This window comes from Hypanus sabinus, chromosome 2, assembly GCF_030144855.1.
Source record: "Hypanus sabinus isolate sHypSab1 chromosome 2, sHypSab1.hap1, whole genome shotgun sequence".
NCBI lineage: Eukaryota > Metazoa > Chordata > Chondrichthyes > Myliobatiformes > Dasyatidae > Hypanus > Hypanus sabinus.
In genome coordinates, this window is record NC_082707.1 from 87381026 (window position 1) to 87401733 (window position 20708).

Genomic DNA, 20708 nt, shown 5'->3' on the forward strand with positions numbered 1-20708 from the left:
GCCTCACTTAAGAGTATTGTGAACAGTTTTTGGTCCCTTATCTAAGAAAGGATATACTGATATTGGAAAGGGTTCAAAGGAGGTTCACAAAACTATTTTGGAACTGAAAGACTCATCATACGAGAGGTGTCTGATGGCTCTGTGCCTGGACTTGCTGGAATTTAGAAGAATGAAGAGGGATAATTGAAACCTACCGAATGTTGAAAGGCCTAGATAGAGTGTATGTGGAGAGGATGTTTCCTATAGTAGGGGAGCCTTTGACCAGAGGGCATAACCTCAGAATAGAGGGATATCCATTTACACCAGTGATGAGTGTGATGAATCTGTGGAACTCATAGCCACAGGTTGCTGTGGAGGCCAGGTCATTAAGTACGTTTCAGGTGGACATTGATAGATTCTTGCTGTCAGGGTATGCATGAAAGGCTGAGACAAAAGGCAGGAGAATCAGATTGAAAGGAAAATAGATCAGGCATGTTCAAATGGTGGAGCAGACTTGATGGGCTGAATGGCCTAATTCTGTTCCAAAGTCTTATGGTCTGAATACATGTTTTTTGCAAAACTCCTTTAGAAACGATCATTCTGAAAGAGCTACTTGCAAATCAAAAAATACCATAAAGGTCTGAACTTTAATTCTAGAACCCACTCCTTCAAATTTTGCATTGAGATTCTTGGACATCAGCAAGAACCTCAAAGAGAGCAGTCTTGCTGTAATAAGGAGATGCCTTCATTATTTTCTCCCATTCTAAAAAAATGCAGTCCCCTTGACAAACTCTCCAGGTTCCGAGTCAATTCTGAAATATGATCATTCCTCAAAATAAAAAGCAAACTAATGGCTTGGAGCAACTTCCAGATAAGCATCTATTTTATGGATATGCAGCTATTCTGAAATGATGACACTGAAGGCAATCATGTGAATCCAAACAGTAAGAGTTTTGTACTTTATTTTCCCCAAAGTGACAATCAGCAAAGATGGGCAACAGGGAGAGCCGTCTGCTGCTTTTGCAGGATCCCAATACAAGGGCCTGTGACATGCAGATGCTGCTGGTATCATTATTGTGTAGATAACATACAGATAACAGGTTTAATCCCATATTCTTACCCATAAATTTCAACAGTCTGAAAGTATTGCTTCCCTTGACCCTGCACTTAAAAATCAAGGAGTGAATGATATGGTCAGTTATAAAAATTTTGGGTGATTTTAGGTAAAAATGTAAACACTGGGGCCTTTTTGACTACATTAATTGCTAAGCTTGAGGCCAGGGCTCATGACCTGTTTAAAAGTGTGTTCAAATTCTTGAAAGGTAGCTACGAAGTATAGCTCCCCAGCACTGAGAATAACTCTCCAATGTCATCAGCTGAATCTCAGTCTTTAATGGGCTTTTGCTTTGAAGGTATGTTAGAGACATCCAGATGCCATTTTAAAACAAATTCTAGACTGATAGTAAACATATTCTGAAAATTCCACTCAAGGAGTCATATTTGAGTTATGATTTTCCCATGAAATGTGTCAACCAGCAACCTTAATGTTGTCACTGAAACAAGTGTCACAATGGGAGTGGATATAAAAACAGACTATAAAATGGATGTGCTTCAGGATTCAAAACCATGGTTGGAGCAGACATGTCCTTGACTCTTCCTGATGGTGTTACACGATCAGGTTCTTATTATTATACTAAGTCAAGAGTTAAGAGACCAGTGCAGAGCCTCAGTAACTAATTGTCCATAAATCTTATACACTTATGTTAAATCATCACTTGTTGTTGAGACTGTGCAGCTAATCACAATCACATGGCTCTTCTGTAAATCAGGATGAACAGTTGACCCTTCGAGTAGAAGGAAGCTGCAGCTTATTGGGCTACTTGATTTTGGCAAAATGGTGGATTATGTAACCCTTCTGAGAGTGATATTTGCCTGTCTCCAATTAATTCAGTGCTCATTTTAATTCAATGAAAATCAGGTCTGACAAACTTCCTCACATCTGCCTCTCTGAAAAGCAGAAAGCAGATGAGCAAAAATTAGAGATATTTGCAAAGGAATTGACTTTATCCAGAATCTAATGAATACATACAATCCTCAATACCAGCACAACACGAACAAACAAGGCAACAGTAACAACAGCATGAAAAATAACAAAATTTAACTCTCAAATATTGCAATCTGGTCTGGGAGGACAGTATTAAAATTTCTTTCCTGGTGTAGCTGTGTGTGTTAATTTCTTGAATCAATCTCTGGCCAGATAAATTCAGGGAAACCAATTTTTACAGGTGTCACTATAGCTATAGGAGCTCCAGGAACAGCTTGATATTTCTGTGCATTTATTTCATTGAGGAAAAACTCTTAAGAGTCAGCCCATGTCACTAAGCACAGCTTTTTGTCAAAAGACATGCCACTAGTCAGGTGCATGGAGGTTTAAATGTAGGAGCGTTGGTCAATGGCGAGATGAGATTAAGTGGGTAAATAAAGATATGCATTTTATTATCAAGTTCCATAAGTGGCCTGAGTTTGTTTAGTCTTTTTCTGGGATCCACAATCCCTCCTGGTCACCCCCAGTAACTTGCAGGTTGCTCATAGTGAAGACAGTTCTTCGGCAGCTAGAGGCTGATAGCTACCAAAATGACGGTCACGTTGTCAGCAGATCCCCGGCGCACGGCCTCATTTGCTAATCTGTTACAGGCGGTTTCAAATCGCACATCCTGTGAAGTTTTCCCAGTCCTTGCTGTCAGGGTCTCATCCTGTGGATAAACACAAAGACCATGTCATTAAGGATAGAGTTTAGAACACAGCTGAGCCATCTCAGAGAAGACCTCAACTAAAACAAAAGTTTTGGAGGACACTATTGAGCTTGGAGCTAAACGCTAGTATTTTGCAATCTTCAGGATTTCCTCACATCTTCTTCAAGATGTAGCCACTGAATAGGAAAATCACAAGGCAGAAATAAAACAAAGCAGTGATAAATGGGACTTTTAAAAAATCCCTGACGTTTAAAGTACAACAGCTCAAGCTGAATTCAATAAAAGACAAAGCTTCCCGCAATTTCAAAGGGCAACATAAATAATGTTACAAACTGAGTGAACAGACAGAAAATAAAAGCAAGGGGTGAATAGAACATTTATTATTTTGAAATAGGGTATGTTTCATTTGATTTTTTTTCCATGAAGAGTAACCCACCAGCTCGAGTGCACCATCCCCTGGTATTTGCATGAACTGTCAGTTCGCTGATCCAGATCTAAATTGAGGTGCCAATGTTTGTACCAAACTGAATCACATCATCCAGGATCTGAACAAAACACATGGACCTCAATACCACCAGAACAGGAACAAACAGCATAAAAAAATTGAAACATTCAACATAATAACGCTTTACAATCCTTGATTGAGGACTCCAAAGAACACCGGGCATCAAGAGTTAAGATAAGCTTGTGGATTACTAACCTATTTCTGTCTCAGATTTTGGTACATCTATATTTTGGACATACAGGTGGTTAGCTCTTATTACTAACGACCTCAGGTAATGATTTGCTCACCTATTTGGCCTGACTGCAGTCATTTGCAAACATTACAGCAGTGAAAATTATTTTCTGCTGAAGTGACTAAGTATGAGGAAGCAAACTGCATGTTGAGGGATTTTCCTTTCCACTGATGTCGATGGAATACTGAATACCCATTCACTAATAAAGACCTATTTTGGCCCCTGCAGATCAATGTGTATTTTTCCAGTAACAATCAACATATTTAACACTTTTATCTGCACATTTTAGTATTACTCATTTTCCCCCTAACCTTGACCTCCAATGTCACCTTCACCCAGTCAAGTATCAATGGACAAAGTGTTGCAAAGTGGAAACCAGGTATAAAGTGATATCTACTGCAGACTCTCCCTTTATGATGATTTTATGCAGGATTTTGAGGGATTTGGAGAAATGCAAGAAAGCAGCACTGAGGTAAGTTATTCAGCCATGATCATCTTAAATGACTGAGCATTTTCTCACTGTTTCTTGCTTTCTTACACGATAAACAGAGGACTGATTGGGGGGGCGGGGTGAGAGAGACATGATGCTAAGTCACAATGATGTAATGGTGCCCAAAACTGCTGGATCGGGGTTAATGCTGTTATCTAAGAGCAGAGAATGTGAGAGGTTAAGCAATGCAGCCAACATATAATAAAAGACAAATGTTCTTCATGAGAAACAATATTTCCAAGCTTCAACCCAAAAAAAATGATTTGCAGCCAGAAAACTACCTCAAGTATTGCTGCAACAAAGAGGATGGCTTCTTCTGGGGAGAAGGCTTTGAATAATCCATCGCAAGCCAGAAGAATAAACCTGGAAGAAAGACAGGACATCACGCAAATTATCAGTGTAGCAAAGAATAGAGCCAGAAATTCTATGCAAGTCACAACCTGGTCCTGACATCATAAGGAATTTGGACAAACATGTTTTCATAAAATATTTTGTCCTTTCACTGCTTCGTGCCTCCAATGATAGAGATTATGATATCATTACTGAATGTATTCCAGAAAGGTCACTACTGCTGATAAATATATTTTGCACAATTAAGTTACATACATTTAACATCAAGACCAAAACAATGCAGTTACATTCAGGAATCCAATGACTAGAAAGAGAGACACATGGGAAAATCAACATTAATTTCTGATGAGGAACACACCCTTAACACTCCACAGCATAGCTATTTCCCAACCCTTCTCCCATGTCATTTGAAGTAATATTTCCTCAATAATAAATCTCATCAATCTGAAACATCAACAGCTACGATCACAGCTCAGTGAGATGTTATAATGCAGTGCCTTGCCAGCAGGTGAGTGAGTCCCATATTTACTCTTTAATGCTAAAGTCAGTTGAATGAGCAACGGAATTAGCCATTTGTCAAGGCTGTCACTACCTATCAAATACTGTCAGAAGGAAGTGCACAACAATTTGATGAACATAACAGGATGAGGAAATGCGGGTCTCTGCTTCACATGCAACTGAGCATCAGCCATAGTTTGCAAAGGAAAAAAATCAGAAAAGGAAGAATACTTTTAAGAATAAACTTCCAGGATACCTTTTGCTCTTCTTGAAGGTTGTGATTCTTATTAATATGCCAGTACTCAGGAATACTCTTCAAATGTGAACCCAGACAATGACTATTCACAGAATATTCTGTACTTAAAAGGCATATGACTAAGCTTTATCTAAATGTCACATGCCATGCATAGGATATAGAATTGGAATGATCTTGGCACAATGAATTCATTGTAAGCTGTGAAAGAATTCACCAAATGAGACCATTTCCAGGTACCGGCAGAGGAACAATTAATGATATCAAAATCCATCTGGTTCACCTTGACGCTTCAGGAAAAGGAACATACTAGAATGGGAATTCAGACCCAAATACAAACATGAAGCTCATGCTTCAATGTGGCATAACAGGGCACTTAGTGTATTATCTTATAAATATTTCACATAGTTACAAGGGAAAATATATTAAAGCTCGCTGTGTCAGAGTTATGTACGTCTTTTGGAGATTTTCTTTTCAAGACCATTATATTCTACAGTAAAAATAACTGCATGAACTCAGACAAATAACCTTGCTTCCTTGCTCATCTCTTCTTGGCCCTAAAGCAATGAAATCCACTGTATTCTTTTTCCTTCAGTACTGGCCAGCTAATTCATGCTAGATCAGGTATTGGACCTTCTCCACATAATTCTAATATACTAATCTAATGTTCAATGGTTAATTTATTAACAAAGTAAACAACTCTGAAATTCTTCTTCTCCGGGTAGCCATGAAACCAAGAATGAAAAGAAAGGGAGCATGATCAACCCCCCCCCCCCCCAAAACCACCTCCCGCACAAAAAAAGGGACAGATCGGGTGAAAAACACAAAACATAAAAACCTGTAAGACCAGGAAAAAAAGTCTATAGTCCAAGTCCACATTCAAAATGCAGAGTTTGCAGGTACAGTGGCAGGCTTTCCCTTCTCTGGTACAGAATGATCAAAGTGCAGGCAACTGGTGCTCAGCCTCTCCACCCACCTCAATGCTTCAATCTCCTTCATCGCTTTAATCAGCACACAATGGAAGCTTTAATCGGTGAAGTGGAATCAAATATTGGCTTGCACCCCATCCGCCAGCCTACCCGCTACAAGGTTTGCACACACTGCACTATCTCCCGGAATCCTCGGGAGATTGCAGAGCGCTGAAGCACCCAAGCGATCTCCAAACTTCCATATTTGCCTTGATGTTTCAATCTCCCTTGTCGCTTTAATCAGTGAACAATGGAAGCTTTAATCAGTGAAATGGAGGAGAAGATTGGCTCACTCACTATCCCGCAGCCTGCCTGCAATGAGGTTCGCCCAAGCTGGCAACAGTTCGACAAACAGGAGAAAATCTGCAGATGCTGGAAATGCAAGCAACACACACAAAATGCTGGAGGAACTCAGCATCTATGTGTGGCATGTGGCCAAGTGGTTAAGGTGTTGGACTAGTGAGCTGAAGGTTGTGAGTTCGAGCCCCAGCTGAGGCAGCATGTTGTGTCTTTGAGCAAGGCACTTAACCACATGCTGCTCCAGTCCACCCAGCTCAAGTCTCGTACTCTCAGTCGTTTCACGCCACCGAAACCGGCATAAGCACTGGTCTGATAAACCTATAAGGCTTGACACAGACTTTAACTTTTCAACATCTATGGAAAAGAATATGGTCAATGTTTCAGGCGGAGACCCTTCATCAGGACTGACAAAATCTGTGCAGACACCTACTGCAGGTAATCTCTATCTTTCCTTTCAGTTAGTCCTGACGAAGGGTCTCAGCCCAAAACTTCGACAGTGCTTCTCCCTATAGATACTGCCTGGCCTGTTGTGTTCCACCAGCATTTTGTGACTATTTAAAAACTGTTCACTTAAAGCACAGTATAGTGTCTAACAGCCAGGCAAGTTAGATGCTAGTTAGAAACTGTTACACAATAGTCTCCTGTCCCAATCAAGCAGCACAGTGTCTCAAATAAACAAAAGGACTCCTGGCTATTTTCTCAATTAGTTTCTGTTCTTTAAGAGTTGTCCTAAACAAGTGGCTGCCCTGATTAACCGGAATCCACTATATTAAGAAATTAAAGAAGTAATTACACCCAAAGTGCAGGCTTAAGATAGATGGGTGACCACCAATCACCAATAAAAGTATGGGGAGTAAGCATTCAGTGCAGGGTTCCACTGTTGCCATTCCTCTCAGCAACAAGTACATTCCTTTGGATACTGTTGTGAAGGGCCGGTGGGGGGGGGGGGGGGGGGGGGGGGAATGACTGCAGGCAACTGAGGCTCAGCGGGGAAGGGTAAAGGCAGGCAAAGCATTAGCGATAGTTGGCTCTATAAGCAGACAGACAAGAGATTCTGTGGTTGTGAAGGAGAAACTAGGATGGTGCTTTCCAGGGTGTCTCAAGGGGTGAGGGGGGCAAGGGTGAGCAGCTGGAAGTTGTGGTGTACCTATGGCACCAATGACATAGGTAGAAAGGAGACAGAGACCCATCACAGTGAGTAATTATGAGAGAGGTTGAATAGCAGGATCTCCAAGACAGTATTGCCTGGATTACTACCAGTGCCACATGCTAGTCAAGGCAGGAATAGGATAACAGTACAGATGAATAAGTGGCTGAGGAACTGCTGCAGGGGGCATGGTTTCAGATTCTTGGATCTTTGGAAACTTTTCTGGGGCATGGGTAACCTGTACAAGAGGGAAGGGTTGCATCTGAACTGGAAGGGAACCAACATCCTGGCTGGGAGGTTTCTTAGTGCTATTAGAGGGTTTAATCTAGTTTGGCAAGAGGATGTGAACCAGAGCAACAGGTCAGAAAGTGGAGGGATGGAGAGGAAAGCGGGTGTTCAAAGTAATTATCAAAGTTCATATATGTCACAATATGCAACCCTGAGATTCATTTTCTTGCAGGTGCACTCAATAAATTCACAATAGGTTCAATGAAAGACTGCATTGGGTTTCAACCAGTGTCTACCTGTATGCAGGTAGGATAGCCAAATGATCAGATCTAATGAAATGCAGTCTGGGCATGGAATGGTAGACAATCCTTACCTTATCATAACAGTCATCTAGTGTGTTGGGACCTGTGGTGCTATAAGTTGTATGCTGATGGTAACAGGGCAGGGTTTTCTTCAAACAAGCCTGGTTAAAGTCCCAAATATGATTTGAAATATGTCAGGATGGCCTGTTTTGTGTTTGAAGACGGCATTATGCAGTATCTCAAGTGCCTGATTACAGTTGGCCGCTGATGGTATGTAAACTGCAGTCAGGATTATAAAGAAGAATTCCCCAGGTAAATGAACAGCATTTGACCATTAGGTGCTTAAGATCAGGGGAAGATGAGAATGCCACCACATCGGAGCACCACTGAGAACTTAACATAAAGCACACAACTCCACCTTTTGTCCTTTCTAAAATAAGCAGTTCGGTCCATATGGAAAAATCAAAAAGCTTTCAGATCTGATCGCCGTATCTGACATGCTGGGAGTAAGCCATGTCTCATTCAAACATAGAGCACAACGATCCCTCATTTCCCTCCAACAAAAATCTTGCCCTCAGGTCCCCAATTTTGTTCTCCAATGACTACATATTTGTTAACAAGATGCTAGGTAGAGGGGTCCTCATCCCTCTGCATCTCAGCCTGGCTTGGAATTCCCTCTTATCTCACCTCAGGCCATGGCAATGACCTTTGTGCACTTAAAGGTACTGCACCTGCTTGCTTGAGAGTTAAGTTCGCTGAGTCCTTCATAAGATCGTAAAATCTGAGGATCATTAAGTTGATTTAAAGGTACACTGCTTAAAGGGAAACTGCAGATTGCAGTGAGTAATGAAGAAGAGGCTTCTTGACAAGGTGACGAGGGTGATTGATGAAGGCAGCCACAGCGCTAACCATCCATGTGGTGGATTCAAAATTGTAGAATTATGTGAACAGGAACATCCAATGCCAGTCTGTCTCATCCACTATACCACCCCATCTCAAGTTGTGAACTTCAAATGGTACAGCACAGGAGAGGCCCTGCAGCTCACAAACCAATTAGAATGGTAACGAAGTGCCTAACTAAACTAATCTCTTCTGCCTAGACAATATCCATATCCTTCCATTTTCCTCTCATTCATATGCCCATCTAAATATCTCAAAATATTTCTGCCTCTATCACCACCCCAATCAGTGCATTCTAGTCACCCACAACTCTGTGTAAAAAAAAACTTGCCTCTCACATCTCTTTTGAAATTATCCCCTCTCATCTTAAGTGCATGCCCTCTGGTATTAGAATTTCAACTCTGTGATAAGATACCTCTGTTTATCAATGCCTCTCATAATCCTATATACCTCTGTCAGATCTCCCCTCAACCTCCACTACTCCAGAAAAAACAACCCAAGTGTGTCCAACCTCTTATAATAGCACATGCCCTCTAATCCAGGCAACATCCTGGTAAACCTCTTCTGCTCTCTCTCTCCAAATCCATCTTTCCTATAATGGGATGATTAGAACTGTATGCAAAACTGTAAATGTGGTCTAACTAGAGCTTTATAAAGCTGCAACATGCATGCCTGTCTTTTGAAATCAGTGCATTGACTGATAAAGGCAAGCATGCCATATGCCTTCTTAAGCACCCTATCAACCTGATTAGCCGCTTTCAGGGAGCTAAGACACTCCAAGACCCCTCTGCTCATGAACACTTAAGGGTCTTACTCTTAACAGTGTACTGGCTTCTTTACATTTGACCTACCAAGGTACAACACTTCACAAATACACAGTTGTGAAATGTTCATTCCAAAAGCAAAACAAAACATACTACTGCTGGAAATGTAAAATAAAAACAACGAATACAAAAAAATACAGAGTGTCCATAAAGAGATAACAAATTACATGTTTCAGGCTGGTGACTTTTCATCAGAAAAGTTGCCTTCATAAAGGTTGCATCTAATCTTCTCACATTGAGGAACACTGAAAGAAAATAATTAGAAAGCAAAATACGCAGGAGTAGATTTACCTAACCACCTTTAAATTCAATGTGAATCAGTTAGATACTAAAGAGGCAGGAACATGCTGAATCCCATCAGGAGACAAATCATTCATGCCACTTCTCATCCTTTATACCCAAGTCCCAGAAACAAAAGGAGTATAAATAATGACTAATAAATACACAAGATTTGCAGTAGCAACGGTTCCACCATACCTGTCGTTAAACGTTAATGGACAGCGTCTGACATCTGGTACTGAGGTAACACCACAGTGCTTGTACTGCCCATCTCCAATAGAGCGCGACACCTCCAGCATACCCATCACGCGACCATCCCTGTGCAAACGTGAATCAACATTAGTCTTCACACAATGCAACACATAGAATAAGCAAGACCAAGGATAAGAACCAATTTTAAATGAAAGCCATTTGTTTCTCCCTCTCAGCAAGGCAATTCTGCAGCTGGGCTGGGTGAAAGGTCCCATCCACTTGGAACAAGTCAGAAACTGTAAAAAAAAAATCAGCAACCCAAGGATCAATGCTGCAAGAATTGGGATGTTACTATAACTACTGTTTGTGATAATGCCATCTTCTGCAGAACATGATTAATTTGCTTGAAAAGTATCTAATCCAAGATGAATCACCTCAGAGAAAGGCACACTGTGCCCAATCATGGGATGATCGCTGCTGTGATACCTTCAGCTACAAGAAAACCAAACCACTGCAATGTCACCAAGTGACTACACACAAATATTTAAGGGAAGCAACTTCCCTCGTTTGACTTAATAATCACACTGGCAAGGACAGATCATATAGTAAGTATAGGTGTAAAATTAATGAAACCATAATACTTAATTTATTCTACCAACCTATCCTGCCTTCGAAGCCATTCAGACCAATAAATCCTTGCTGCCTTTGCACAAGAGAAATCCAACGAATCCCACTCTCTGCCAAAACGTTCAAATTCATTTCTTTCTGAACCCAGTTCCCACTTGAACACCAGAAATAAACCTGCGCCCATTTACAAAAACTCTTTACTGCACTTCTTTTGGTTGATCACATTCATTGTGTCCAGCCCTTGTCTACTCGCCCCACCCCCAAGTGCTAGAACCCCCTCCTATCCAAGGAGAACAGCTTCCTAACCTTGTAGACATAACTAAGGTTCAACTTCTTTAGAATCATTTTGGTAAATCTTTTCAGCACTCTTGCTAAAGCCTTCACAACGTTATACAATTAAATTTATGGAGTGAATAGCAATGAAGTAGTCATTTCAGCTCACTGCCCATGCCAACCATGGTGTGTCCATTTGTACACGAATCATTCCCTGATCTTTCTTTATTCTTCCTAGAGCCTACAACTCCACTACACGTCATCAGTTACTGAATAAATCAGAATGCTTTTGGAATATGGGAGTAAACCAGAGCAGACAAAGGAAACCTATTAGGTCGTAAGAAAAATGTATAAAATCCACACAAATAGCATCAGGTTCAGAACTGAAGCTGGGTTCCTGTTGCTGTGAGACAGCAACTCTACCACCAGAACCAGGCGCAATAAACTAATAATGGATTTTATAATCAGAATCAGACTTAATACAGCCAGCATATGCCATGAAATTTGTTAACTTTACAGCAGCGTATAGAATTTTATCTATACGTGATAGAGAAAAAAAACTGAATTACAGTAAAAATATGTATATTAAATAGTTAGTTTAAAATAAGTAGTGTAAAAACAGAAATAAATAAAATAAAAAGCAGTGAGGTAGTGTTCATGGGTTCCATTACCATTTAGAAATTGGATGGCAGAGGGGAAAAAGCTGTTTCTGATTCGTTAAGTGTCTGCCTTCAGGTTTCGGTACCTCTTTCCTGACTGTAACAATGGGAACAGGGCATGTCCTGGGTGCTGTGGGTCCTTAATAATAGAAGCCACCTTCCTGATGCACTGCTCCTTGAAGATATCTTGTATATTACGGTGGTTAGTCTCCATGATGGAACTGACTAATTTTACAACTTTCTGCAACTTACTCCAATCCTATGCAGTTGCCCCCAACCCCCATACTAGATGGTGATGCAGCCAGTTAGAATGCTCCCTACAGTACATCTGTAGAAGTTTTGTTTTAGATGACAAACAATCTCCTCAAGCTTCTAATGAAATATAGCCATTGTTTTGCCTTCCTTATAGCTGCATCAATAGATTACATCCAGGTTAGGTCCTCAGATATATTAATCCAGAAACTTGAAGTTGATCACTCTCTCCACTTCTGATCCCTCTATGAGGATTGGTTTGCGTTCACTTGTTCTATTCTTTCTTTAGTCCGCAATCAGCTCTTTGATCTTACTAGCAATGAGTACAAGGTTGTTGTTACGACATTACTCAACAAGCTCCTATACACCCTCTCATTACCATTTGAGATTCTGCCAACAATGGTTGTATCATCAGCAAATTTATAGATGACATTTGAGCTCTGCCTGGCCACACAAACATGGGTGTAGAGAGAGTACAGCAGTGGGCTAAGCACACATCCCTGAGGTGCACCAGTGTTGATAGTCAGTGAGGTGGAAATGTTATTTCCAATCTGCTAGATTGTGATCTTCCAGTGAGGAAGTCGAGGATCCAGTTACAGAGGGAGGTACAGATGCCCAGGTTCTGTCACTTTTTGATCAGGGATGCAGGAATGATGGTGTTCAGCACTCAGCTATAGTCAATAAACAGCATCCTGATATAGGTATTTGTATTGTCTAGGTGATCCAAGGCCAAGTGGAGAGCTATTGAGATCACATCTGCTGTAGATCTATTGCAGCGATAGGCAAATTGCAGTGGGTCCAGGTCCTTACTGAAACAGAAGTTGATTTCTAGTCATGACCAAACTCTCATGACTAGTTTTAGTCTCCCTTCCAAAGCAAGCATAAAATTCATTGGGCTCATTTGGAAGTGAAGTATCACTCATTCACAATGTTAGGTTTTGCCTTGTAGGAAGTAATGGCCTGTAAACCCTGCCAGAGTCAATGGGCATCCAACGTTGCTTCTAACATCCCTCAGAATTGTTTCTTAGCTCTTGAAATAGCCCTCCACAAGCCATACTTGGTTTTCTCGTACAGACCTGGGTCGCCAGACTTAAATGCAGATTTAGGCATACATCTGGCCCTCAGCAAACTATGGGGCTCCTGGTTCATCCATGGCTTTTGGTTTGGGAATGTACAGCAAGTTTTCGTAGGGACACAGTGATCTACACAGGTTTTAATAGAAGTCAGTGACAACTGCAACACATCCAGACTTCCAAGATGAATCCCTGAATACTGTCCAATCCACCAATCCAAAGGATCATTATGATGTCTTTACTCTTGCACAATGCGTCTCAATTTATTAAGCCAATGATCCTCTATGATCTTTTAACCGCTTTCAACCTGCCCTACCACATTCAAGTGTGTTGGCGCGTGGCCAAGTGGTTAAGGCGATCGTCTAGTTATCTAGAGGTCACTAATTTGAGCCTTGGCTGAGGCTTGCATGTGTGTCCTTGAGCAAGGCACTTAACACATTACTCTGCGATGACACCGGTGCCAAGCTGTATGGGTCCTAATGCCCTTCCCTTGGACAACATTGATGCTGTGGAGAGGGGAGACTTGCAGCTTGGGCAACTGCCAGTCTTCCATAAAAAAAAACCTTGCCCAGGTTTACAAGATTAACAAAAGCCTGCCTACCTACCACATTCAACAAGCCAATGCATGTAGAATCCAAGATTTTTGTTCTTGTACTTTTAGAATTGTACCCTACATTTTATATCATCTTGTCATTTTTCCCAGCAAAATGTATCACATTTCTCATGATCTGTTTGCTCTTTCTAGCACCCCATCTCCACCTCTGTGAAATCTGATAACATCATTCTCACAATTTTGTAACTGTACTCGAGAGTGATTAAGAAATACAGCACAGAAACGAGAGTCGGTGCCCAACTCAGTGCTGACTGAGATGGCTATCCAAGTTTGGCCCATATCCCTCCAAACCTTTCTTATTGATATAATTGTCTAAATGTCTTTTAGACATTAAACTGTTCCTGCTCTAGCAACTCACTCCATATAACCACTACCCTCTGAGTGAAGTGACCCTCAGGTTCCCTTTAAATTCTACCCTTCTCATTATACCAATGCCCTCTAGTTTTCAACTTTCCTAGCCGAGGAAAAAGTGTGACCATCTGCCCTATCTGTGCCTCTTATAACTTTATGAACCTCCATAATGTTACACTTCAGCCCCCTCTACTGTAGCTTAATCCTATAAACACAAATTCAAGCTATTAATATATTAAGGAAAGCTGTTGTCTTAGTACCAAGCCCTAGATTTATTCTCCGCAGTGCAAAAATAACTATTCATGACTACAGATTCTCACTTAGCGAATTTTGATCTATGCAGTCCAATCCTCTTTTATACCATGATGACATTTGCTATGAGATATCCAATGAACAGCTTTTTGAAAACCTATATAAACACACCAACAGATATTCCCTAATCAACACATTCTATTACATCAAAGACGCCATTTGCTTTTAAAAAGGTCATGATGGCTTTCCCAATCAATCCCTTCTTGGTCAAGTGACTACTAATTCTGTCCCCACTTATTTTTCTGCAAGATCGCCCCTGCTTATCATTAACCACTTCCCTCCCAAGTCTGACATCTGAAAGTTTCTCTTCCTCATATTTTTTGACCTCTGCTCAACCTTACTTCTCACTTAGAACCTGTTCCCTCCTCATGTGCCTATTGAATATTTTAGAATTCCTCTTTATATTTGCCAGCAGTCTGCTGATTTCTTTTAAAATTCCTCTCTGAGATTTCCTTAATTAGCTTATATTTTGTTTGTGTTAACAACCAGGCATCTCTAACAAGCTACTTTGAGTCTTTTATACCCTCTATCTTTTCTATTATCCATTGATTTTATTTTACTTTATTTTCCCTACTGTTCCCAAAGTGTCTTTGAGTCATCTGGAAATACAACTGAGACACAGGGTCTTTAGCCCGATCAGTACCCTGTACACCATCAAACACCCATCGTTACACCTATGCTACCTTAGTCCATTTTCTTAGAGTCACAATATGGAAGCCAGCTTTTTGATTCATAATGTCAATGCTATCCAGTGGGGATCCATGCGTATTTATCCCTTCAATCAGCACTTCAAGAGCTCCTGTTGATCCCTCCTGATAGTTGTTAATGACACTGCTTCCACCACTCTTTCCAGTATATTTCACATAATCACTTTGCACTTTGGAAGGAAAAACCAAGTTAGAACATACAAGGTAAATGGTAGGGCACTGAGGCGTGCAGTAGAACACAGGGATCTGGGAATACAGATACAAAATTCCCTAAAAGTGGCGTCACAGGTAGATAGGGTAGTAAAGAGAGCTTTTGGTACATTGGCCTTTATAGAACGAAGTACAGTCGGCCCTCCTTATCTGTGGATTCCACATGCACGAATTCAACCAACCGCGAATCGCGAAAACCCAGAAGTGCTCTTCCAGCACTTGTTGTTCGAGCATGTACAGACAGTTTTTTACTTGTCATTATTCCCTAAACAATGCACTATAACAACCATTTTACATAGCATTTATATTGTATTAGGTATTATAAGTAATCTAGAGATGAAGTATTTGGGAGGATGTGCGTGGGTTATCGTGCATTGGGATCAAAAAAAATCCGAAGTCCTCTTACAGGTACATCAGGTTTTATTTAGCGTCAGGTAGTCAAACGTTTGTCTTAGTATATATTTTACCTTTTATTTATTTATTTGTTTGTTTGTTTGTTTGTTAAATTTTTTAGAAAATTTCAAAGAATAAATGTAATGAGAAAAAAAAGAAAAATAATATTGATCCTCCCCCCTCCTTAACCCTTATCTAAAGAAAGAAAAAAAAGAAAGAAAAAAGAATGCCTGGATATCGGAGGATCCCCACATGCTCCATGGAGTTCAAAATAATTTTAGTATTTATTTTTACTTTCCTCAATTACTTTAAAATTTTATCTTCAAAGAACCTATATATTTAATCCCATCTTTTGTAGGTATGGGAGCCAAATTTTCAAAAATATATCATATTCATTTCTTAGATTATATGTAATTTTTTTCAAGTGGAATACAACTATATATTTCATTATTCCAACAATCCATAGTTAAATATAAATCAGATTTCCAAGTAACTGCGATAACTTTTTTAGCTACTGCCAATGCAATTTTTATAAATTTTTTCTGATACTTATTCAATTTAAGTTTCGGTATTGTCCCTTCAATCTCTCCTAATAAAAATAACATTGGACTATGTGGGAGTTGTACTCTAGTAATTTGTTCCAATAAAAGTCTTAAATTTATCCAAAATGGTTGAATTTTAAAACAAGAACAAGTAGAATGTAAAAAAGTATCAATTTCTTGATTACATTGAAAACATTGGTCAGACATATTTGAATGTAATCTATTTTCTGTGTTGTTATATATAATTGATATAAAAAATTATATTGTATTAATCCAAGTCAAACATTTATTGTATTTATCATACTATCAGAACATAATCTTGACCAACTTTTTCCATCAATTTTAGCATTCAAATCAGATTCCCATTTTTGTCTTGATTTATGAATTCCAGATTCAAATGTCTGGTTTTGAATCAAATTGTACATACAAGATGTAATTTTTTTAATATTTCCTTTTTGAATTAATATTTCTATTTCACTAGGTTTTGGCATCAACATTGTTTGACCCAGCTTTTCTCGTAAATAAGCCTTTAATTGAAAGTAACAGAAAAGAGTGTTGTTTGATATTTTATTTTTATTTTTTAATTGATCAAACAACATCAATATACCTCCTTCACAATCACCTATATATTTAATCCCCTTTTGGAACCAATTATGTAAAAGTTTATTATCCATTGTAAAAGGAATAAGCCTATTTTGAATTAAAGTTCTTTTTGCTAATAAAAATTTCTTTATTTCATCATCCATATTTACCTTATTCCATAAATCAATCAAATGTCTTAATATAGGGGATTCTTTTTTTTCCCATATCCATTTGGATTCCCATTTATATATAAAATCTTCTGGTATGTTTTCTCCTATCTTATCTAATTCTATTCTAATCCATGCCGGTTTTTTTTCAACAAGAAAAGACATAATGAATCTAAGTTGATTTGCTTTATAATAATTCTTAAAATTCGGAAGTTGTAACTCTCCTAAATCAAATTTACACATCAATTTTTCCAATGATATTCTTGACATCTTTCCTTTCCAAAGAAATTTCCTTACATATTTATTCAGTTCTTGAAAAAACTTCTGAGGTAATTGTATTGGTAAAGTTTGGAATAAACATTGCAATCTAGGAAATATATTCATTTTTACAGCATTAACTCTACCTATTAATGTTATTGGTAACATCATCCATTTATCAGATCCTCTTTTATTTTTTTTAATAATGGCAAATAATTTTGTTTATATAATTTTTTTACATCATTATCAACTCTAATACCTAAATAGTTTATCCCAGTTATTGACCTTCAAAATTGAGTTACTAATCGACATTGATTATAATTTCCTTTGGTAAGGGGTAAAATTTCACTTTTATCCCAATTTACTTTATACCCTGATACTTTCCCATATTCTTCCAACCTAAAAGATAATCTTTGCAAAGATTGCAAGGGTTTGTTAAATAAATCAAAACATCATCAGCAAATAAATATATTCTTCTTGATTAACTCTAATGCCCCCAATGTCTGAATCTGTTCTAATTAATTCAGCTAATAGTTCTATTGTTAATACAAATAAAGCAGGTGATAATGGGCAGCCTTGTCTAGTTGACCTCGTTAAGCAAAATGATGTTGAAATCTGACCATTTGTAACTACTTCAGTTTGAGGATTAGTATTTAAAGTTTTAATCCATTGTATAAAAGATTTTCCTAACTCATATTTTTCCAATACCTTAAATAAAAAATCCCATCCAATCTATCAAATGCTTTTTCTGCATCCAAAGCAAATGCCACACTCATTTCCTCTCTTTTTTGTGCCAAATGAATTATACTAAGTAACTGGGTTATATTATCCATTGATTGTCTGTTTTTAATAAAACCTGTTTGATCCAAATGTATTAATTTTGGTAAATATTTAGATATTCTATTAGATAAAATTTTTGCTATTATTTTATAATCTGTATTCAACAAAGAAATAGGTCTATATGATGTTGGTTTTAAAGGATCTTTTTTTGGCAATACAGTTATGATCGCTGTTAAAAAAGATTGTGGGAGTTTATGCATTCTTTCCACTTGGTATATTAATTCCATAAAAGGAGGAATTAATAAATCTTTACATTTTTTATAAAATTCAGCAGGAAAACCATCTTCTCCTGGGGATTTATTACTCTGAAGTGATCCTAAAGCTTCTTCAACCTCTTTTAATGTCAAGGGCATATCTAATCCTTTCTGTTCTTCCAAATTTAATTTTGGAAGGGTTATTTGTGATAAAAATTTATCTATCTCAGCAATCTTATTTTGTGATTCTGATTGATATAGTTCAGTATAAAATTTTTTTAAAGTTTCATTAATTTCTAAAGGTTTATAAGTAACCTTATTTACACTTGTTCTAATTGCATTTATTGTTTTAGAAGCCTGTTCTGTTTTCAACTGCCAAGCAAGAATCTTACGTGATCTTTCACCTAATTCATAATATTTCTGTTTAGTTCTCATAATTACTTTTTCTGTACGATATGTCTGGGGTGTATTATACTGTAATTTTTTATTAACAAGTTGTCTGCGTTTTTCTTCTGTCATATACCTTTGAGATTCTTTTTCCAATTGATCTATTTCTGCCATGTATTCCTTCTTAATTTTAGATGTATAACTTATAATCTGACCCCTTAAATATGCTTTCATTGCTTCCCATAATACAATTTTATTTTCAACTGAATGTAAATTTGTATCCAAAAAAAAATTGAATCTGTTTTTTCATAAAATCACAAAAACTTAACGTTTTAATAAAATTGAATTAAATCTCCATCTATAGATCGATTCCTCCTTATCCATCATTATCATTGTCATTATCAAGGGGGAATGATCAGACAGTATTCTTGCTTTATATTCCACACTTTTCACTCTATCCTGAATATTTTTTGATAATAAAAAAAATAAATTCTTGAGTACATTTTATGTCTATTTGAATAAAATGAATAATCTCTTTCTCTTGGATTAATTTTTCTCCATATATCAATCAGGTTTAAATCTTTCATTAATGATAAAGTTAGTTTTATTACTTTTGATTTTGTAGCAACTTTAGTTGACCTATCCAAAACTGGATCTAAACAAAAATTAAAATCTCCACCTATTAATATTTTATCATGTGCATCAGCCAAATTCAAAAAAACTTCTTGTATGAATTTTGCATCATTTTCATTTGGTGCATAAATGTTCATAGAAGTCCATAATTCTGAAAAAATTTGACAATGTATAATCACATATCTCCCCACAGAATCAATTACATTTTGTATTTTAATTGGTAAAGTTTTATTAACCAAAATTGCAACGCCTCTCGATTTTGAATTAAATGAAGCTGCAATGACATTTCCAACCCAATCTCTCTTTAATTTATGTTCTGTTTCTGTTAAATGTGTTTCTTGTAAAAAAGCTATATCTCCTTTCATTTTCTTAATATATGTTAAAACTCTTTTTCTTTTCACAGGTCCATTAATTCCATTAACATTAAAACTTAAAAAATTAAGTAATCATTCATAATACCTTGGGAACTCTTTGAAATTCTCCATGTTGCTATGAGTCTCTCCCCAACCATCCAGGCAAAAAAGAAGAAAAATAGAAAAAAGGTAACTAATATATAAGGAAAAAAAAATACCCCCCCCCACTAATGTTGCGAATAAAAAGAACACAACATTACCCCCCCCATTTTACGGGTCATGGCAATTGCCATGATTGTAGATGTGAAACTCACAGCCATCGATCAGGAGCTCCTCCAGCTCCCCCGCAAAAAAAAAGAAAGAAAATATATTAGTGAAGAAAAAAAAGAAAATAATTAATGTCTCTACTCCCAATTAGTACTCCTCAACTATTTTTGTTTTCCTTATAAATGTCCATCAAGTCCAACCTTACTTCAGTCTTCATTAGTTCACTTCATTTCTATAATTCTTTAGTCCTCTTCGAGAACATCAAATAATTCTTGTACAAATTTCTCCGCTTTCTGGTAATCAACGAAAGATCTTCTTTCTTCGTTATCCAGGAAAATTATCAATTTTGCTGGGTAGCTCAATAAAAATTTAAAGCCCTTTTCCCATAAAGAATTTTTCCACTGGATTAAGTTCCTTCCACCTCTTCAGAAGATCATAACTTATGTCTGGATAAAAAAAAACTCTTTTCCCTTCTATTATCAATGGCCCATTTCTCTTTTTAGCACCTTGAGTAGCTGCCTTCAGGACCATTTCTTTATTTTGGTACCTTAAGCATTTTATCAAAATTGATCTTGGATTTTGATCTTGTTGAGGTCTTGGTCTTAAAGCTCTGTGTGCTCTTTCAATTACTTGGCTTCCTTCTTTCATTTCCAAAATTTTCGGAATCCATTCTTGAAAGAATGTTATTGGATTTTCTTCCTCTGTACCTTCCATAAGACCAACAATTTTAATATTATTTCGTCTACTAGAGTTTTCAAGCGCATCTATTTTTTCCAACATCCGTTTTCTTTCTGTTGTCCAGGCAAGATTATTG

At 37.8% G+C, this 20708-nt stretch overlaps 1 protein-coding gene across 21 annotated transcripts in view; it reads right to left on the minus strand.

Annotated features, from left to right (window-relative positions):
• Positions 1 to 1580: 1580 nt before the first annotated feature.
• The window catches only part of ilkap (integrin-linked kinase-associated serine/threonine phosphatase), a 51975-nt gene continuing 32847 nt past the window's right edge, over positions 1581 to 20708 (minus strand). For all 21 annotated transcript variants that reach the window (XM_059949812.1, XM_059949855.1, XM_059949873.1 and 18 more), the window contains 3 exons: positions 10208 to 10327; positions 4241 to 4322; positions 1581 to 2732 (listed from right to left, as the gene is read on the minus strand). In XM_059949812.1, coding sequence (XP_059805795.1) covers positions 2592 to 2732; positions 4241 to 4322; positions 10208 to 10327 — 343 coding nt within the window. In that variant the 3' untranslated portion in view covers positions 1581 to 2591. The remainder of the gene's footprint in view (positions 2733 to 4240; positions 4323 to 10207; positions 10328 to 20708) is intronic.